The sequence below is a fragment of the Glycine max genome, chromosome 14 (assembly GCF_000004515.6).
Source record: "Glycine max cultivar Williams 82 chromosome 14, Glycine_max_v4.0, whole genome shotgun sequence".
Taxonomy (NCBI): domain Eukaryota; kingdom Viridiplantae; phylum Streptophyta; class Magnoliopsida; order Fabales; family Fabaceae; genus Glycine; species Glycine max.
In genome coordinates, this window is record NC_038250.2 from 3,886,692 (window position 1) to 3,892,537 (window position 5,846).

General features: G+C 31.6%; 1 protein-coding gene across 3 annotated transcripts; it reads left to right on the plus strand.

Annotated features, from left to right (window-relative positions):
- The first annotated feature begins 381 nt into the window (after positions 1-381).
- LOC100801585 (alpha-galactosidase 2) lies at positions 382-5,607 on the plus strand. Of its 3 annotated transcripts, none has more exons than XM_006595771.4 (13): positions 382-539; positions 1,834-1,969; positions 2,054-2,305; positions 2,745-2,919; positions 3,099-3,160; positions 3,254-3,417; positions 3,532-3,629; positions 4,071-4,129; positions 4,235-4,369; positions 4,467-4,693; positions 4,786-4,889; positions 4,970-5,042; positions 5,195-5,260. In XM_006595771.4, the coding sequence occupies exons 1-12, from the start codon at positions 454-456 to the stop codon at positions 4,993-4,995; spliced, it is 1,524 nt and encodes a 507-aa protein (XP_006595834.1). In that variant the 5' UTR covers positions 382-453; the 3' UTR covers positions 4,996-5,042; positions 5,195-5,260. The 3 variants fall into 3 exon arrangements, with proteins under 3 accessions (XP_006595834.1, XP_014622027.1, XP_014622026.1); XM_014766540.3 differs by having other exon boundaries at positions 383-539; positions 4,992-5,042; positions 5,195-5,607; XM_014766541.3 differs by lacking the exons at positions 3,099-3,160; positions 3,254-3,417; positions 3,532-3,629 and having other exon boundaries at positions 4,992-5,042; positions 5,195-5,607.
- Positions 5,608-5,846: the final 239 nt, after the last annotated feature.

The window sequence follows — 5,846 nt, forward strand, 5'->3', positions numbered from 1 at the left end:
GTTTAAATTTGCCAACACTTTCTAATTTCTTTATGTTGAGTGATCCAAAGCATAACCAATGCAATTCTCTTGTCGCATAAAATTTCCATGTATACTAAGGTGGGGATAAAGAAATTAAGGCCATGCCAACTTTTTCATGCCCAAAATAGATTAAAGTACAAAGCTCATTGATTCACTTCCTTAGTCTGTCTTATCATGCATGCGTATTCATAAAAAAATAGCTAAAATTTTAAGATCTGTCTATAAAAAAAATTACATGTCCTCTAGCTTGAATCAAGATAGACTTGATGCTTCCTTCGTTACTCAAAATGTAGGGGTGTATGTGAGTCGGGGCCCACAACTAGTACAAACACGTTATGAATCAAAATAAGGAACAAGAACTTTTATTTAGCTTGCACAAAGGCTGAGGCAATGTTTATATATACTAGAATCCCCTGTTAAGAATCATAATTGATGGTTGGAATAGAGTTAGCTGCAACCATGAAGTGCATCTCAGTTACCTCTGCTTGCTTCCTTCTTTGTCTTTGTGCAATTCGAAGGTATTTCAGCATCATATTCTCTTGCTTTTGGTTTCAATAATTGATTTTCAGCTGCATATGTTTTCTTGAAGACTTAGAAAAAACATTGCAAAAATGGGTATGTTTTTAGTTTTGAACAAGTTTGTTTTTGTTTTATACTGAGGAGGACTTAATCTGTTTATTCTTACTATTTGTTTATTGGAAAAGAAAAAAAATTAGTTATTGTTGTTTTTGTTCTATGCAAAGGAACTTAATTAATCAATTTATTTTAACTAAATTTAAATATGTTTTTGTTCTCTGATATATATATCTATCTTTTGACAAAAATTTTAAAATATTTGGGACCCGATTTAAAAGAAAAATTTATTAGAAATCAAATTCCAAAAATAGATATATACGAGGGACAAAAATATATTTAAGTCTTTAAACTATTTCTTTTATCTTATGTAATGACAAAGGAGCAGATAAGATTACTTTTTTAAATTAAAATTTGTAAAAGAAACGACAGAAAACCATTATGATTATTTTTTGTACAAATCTTTTAAAATAAAAAATAAAATGACATGTTTCTTATACTTCTTAATAAAAAAATAGAAATGAAAATAAAATATATTTCCTACTAAAGGAATCATTTTATTTTCTCATGATCTTCGTTTTTCTTCGTTTAGGCAAGTTTATTATCTGTTTAGTAGTACACACTCACATGCATACAACCATTTTCAAAACACCTTTTATTGGGGTTAAAACGCAACAAAATATTGTAACTAAAATAAAAATAAATGTTATAAAAAATTCGCTTCTTATATTTCCATAGTAATCTAGCAATGTTATAATAACAACCGGTGAGGATGGAATTGAAAATAATTATATACATATAGACCTTTTTTTTTCAGAGATGAAATTAAAAATAAATATTGTATATGAAGAAAAAAGTAATTAGCTAGATATAGGAATCTCTCTTTGTTTAATTGGTTTGTGAGTTCACGCAATTTTATTGAAAAATATGACTATTAATTAGAGTAGAGAGAAAAATATTAATCCGTCATCTTAAATCTTAAATAAACTAAAAAGGGAGTTCCATGATCTTTTGGACACCTCTTTTTATGTTGCAACCTTGTTCTGTTATTTAGTCGTTCATTATAATTACTCATTAGTCATGAGAGGAATTACACAAATACGTAAACACTGACCAACCATGATGTTATTTCTGAGTCTTTATATCTATTTCGTAAGATCCTTTTTACGAAATTTATTGGTATATATTCAACTATGCAAGCAAACAATGAATATTTGACTTCATGATTGTTGATATCAGTGTGTCAACACAAAATGCTATCATGCCTCCAAGAGGTTGGAACTCCTATGATAGCTTTAACTGGATAATTTCTGAAGAAGAATACTTACAGAATGTTAATATAGTTTCTCAGCAGTTACTTGCTCATGGATATCAGGTACTGTATTGCACTACTGCTATTGAATATGTTAGTAATTAAATATATGCATATACATAAAATATTTCCTTTGAAACAATGCAGTATGCTGTTGTGGATTACCTCTGGTATAGGAGTCTAAAGGGTGATAAAAATTCTCTTGGTTTCGATGTGATTGATAAATGGGGACGAATGCTCCCTGACCCTGAAAGATGGCCTTCTTCAAGAGGAGGGAGAGGGTTCACTGATGTAGGTAATAAAGTACATAGAACGGGTTTGAAGTTTGGGATTCATCTTATGGCTGGAATCAGTACACAGGCATTCAATAACAACACACCAATACTTGATACACAAACGGTACATCTTCTAATTCCTTCAATATAGTTTAATAAAAAAATAAAGGTGAAATTTATATAGTTAAAAAATGTATTACTAGTAACATGTTGGTTTGAGCGGAATTAGGCTTAGATCCTTCAAGCAAGGTTGGGGATTGAATCTTATTGGTAAAAAAAAAACATGGTTAAAAAGATACTTCACTTAAGTTGGTCAATAAATTACCGACATAAATTAATCATTTATAAAGCAGATGAATACTTTACATCAATAACATGATAACTCAAAAAATAATTACAAGAAGAAGAAAATATAATAAGAGTAATCATGCTGTAAAGTGAGTTTATTATCTATAGGTAAGAAGCAAGGAAATGTATACATTTGCTAGGAAATAGAGGCTATTGGTGTACTGCATACCCGTTATTTTTCTTGAACTTATTTTTCTGTTCTTGCACCTTGCTAGGGACAACCTTACATGGAATCTGGTCGAGTCTGGAAAGCAAGAGACATAGGAATCCCATCAAGGCCTTGTAAATGGATGAGTAACGGTTTCATGGCTATAAATACAAAAACAGGAGCTGGAAAAGCCTTCTTAAGATCAATCTATGAGCTGTATGCTTCATGGGGAGTTGATTTTGGTATTCACACTACTAATATATATTCGTCTTATCATGTACTATCGCAAAATATGTAATACATTCATTTCTTACATTAGACCTCAATCATAATGTTTTAAATAAGCAACAAGCAATTGTGTGTGTATTTTACTTCCAGCTTTGACACATTTATATAAATTTTCCGCTTTGATTTCTTACAGTGAAACTTGACTGTGTATTTGGTGATAACTTGGATTTGGGTGAAATAACATCTGTATCAGAGGTATACTGCAAAATTCACACCCCTTTCTGTCCTTTTCATTTTAAAGGCAAGACATGGAAAACTTAGTCATCATTTGAGTTACCATCTATGTAGATTCTCAATGGACTTAACAAACCCATTGCACTTTCTCTGTCTCCTGGAGTCAGTGCAACACCACAAATGGCTAAGATGGTTAGTAATCTAGTTAACACATACCGTGTAACAGGAGATGATTGGGATGAATGGTCAGCAATCTTAGCTCATTTTAATATAGCAAGGTCATTAATTAAATCCTTCCTATGTTTGATATCAAAATATGTGCCCTTCCACCTTTCTTCTGCTACTCTACCTTCAAATTATCTACATCTCTGATTTATCTTTCACTCTTTCAGAGATTTTGCTGCATCTAATTTAATAGGAGGAAAAGGTTTAAAGGGAAAATCTTGGCCTGATTTGGACATGCTGCCATTTGGATGGCTAACTGATCCAGGTTAGCCTAAATGCCCCTGCATTACTACTTTTTTCCTTAATTTATTAGGGCCAAGCTAGTTAAGGTATTCTAAACAGTTCCCAATTTACATCCAATGCAAAATACTTTTAAAAAATATGCCATTTTACTACCGAGTTCCAATGGGGTTGGTTCAGTAGGTAAGGTTCAGACCACTTTGCTTCTAATGTTTTAATTTATGTTTGATTTGTGTTGCTTTAGTCACTGAATGGAGTAGCCACCATATTCTCTATTTTTTTTCACCAAAAAAAGTATGCCTTTTACTTTCTAAATCATTAGAAAAAAGAAAAATATCTGTTCAGTTTCATCCTTATACATCGTACATATACATAATTGCAACGAGTTTGTATGAATTTGAGATGTTTAGGAATATAAAGAATAAAACTTTCTTTTTATGTTTTTTTCTGTTTTTTTTCTCGATAGGTGCTCATGAAGGTCCATACAGGTTTACTAGGCTTACTCAAGATGAGCAAAGAACTCAGGTACATATGCACAAGCACACAACTGAATTGCATTACTATATATTGGAGAGGACATATACCCATGTAAATTAATAGATTCTAAGTGAAGTTTCTCTCATCTCATAGATGACTTTGTGGTGTATGGCTAAGTCTCCCATTATGTATGGAGGGGATCTGCGGAAGATTGATGCATGGACCTATAATCTTATCACAAATCCTACCATATTGGATATAAACTCTTTTAGCTCAAATAATCAAGAGGCATGTGAAACTTCTCTTTGTTCTTGCTTTTTCTTTTGGTAACCATATGTTACTTAAATCTGAGATTGGTTTTGTTCCTGCCTTTTTTGCTATATAGTTTCCTCATATCACAAGATTAAATGATGTAAAGACTAAAAGACACAATGTCACAAAAGTACAGTTTACTTACTCCCTTGGTCTCACTGAATGCACTGATCCAAAAGCATATGGATGGTCTAGTGAAAAATATTACCAAGATCTTGAAAGAATTTGTTACAAGAGTCCAAAGCATGATCAGGAGGAACCTTTCTGTGTGCACAAGAGAGAACTCCCCACGGCATCATCGTAATCACGCTTTACCTTAATTTCTCCAATTTATTTGTCTAGATTTGTTCTTGTTATTTGTACTAAACCATATTACATTGCTGCTGATGCAGAAAGCAGACATCTATCCAATCTGAACAGATATGGAAGTTGAAATCTAATGGGACTCTAGTTAATGGTCATTCTGGCATGTGTGCAACAGTAGAACATGTCCTAGGTAAAAATTAGTACCAAAAAGTTATCTCTATGCAGAATTATTAATGCTATTTCTAATTTATTTATGTTGTTATCTAATAGTGCAACTTCACCAATCATGCAGCTGAAGGTTATCCTAATCGGATTCGATCTTGGATTGCAACTGGAAGAAAAGGTTTGATATTTCTCTATTTTCTAATTTAATCCTTTATTTCTTTACTACAAAATTGAGATGAACTAAAATAACATGGCTCAGTTAATTAACCATGATTTCTTATAGTGCACTATCCTCTAATTCTCCATGTTGTTGCTTTTTCTTCCGTTCAGGGGAGACCTATGTTGCATTTTTCAATCTGAGTAACGAGAAAACAACAATATCTGCAAGCATAATAGACTTGGCTATAGTGTATCCAGGTAGAAGAAAGTTTATACTTTGTTCTGGAAATGAAATGTGGAGTGGAAGAACCATACGAACAAATAATATGTTCTCAGCAGAAGTACCAGGTCATGGATGCGCATTATTTGTTCTCCAGTGCAGTTGAATTTGGCCTAAAATCTTATTTGAATATTTATTGTTCATATTTCAAGTTGCAATGATGTTTTGGTTTGTTTTCTGCTAAGTGGTAAATCCTTTTTTAATAAGGAATTTAGTATAGTAAGAGTGGTCACTTTACTTGCCATTAAAAGCACTGTACGTGTTCAAAAATAACTTTATGACACGAAAATGGATATAAAGGTGAGAGAGAACAAGTGTGATTTGAAAACTTCCATAAGGATATATATATATATATATATATATATATATATATATATATATATATATATATATATATATATATATATATATATAACTTGATTATTGTGTGTTGGATGGGAATGTCTAAAATCTATGTAGTTTTTGCTTCAGTTTGCTATTTTATTAATGCTGGCTTACGCTTCTTTTACAAAAAAAATTCGCAACGTAAATATTTTCATGACT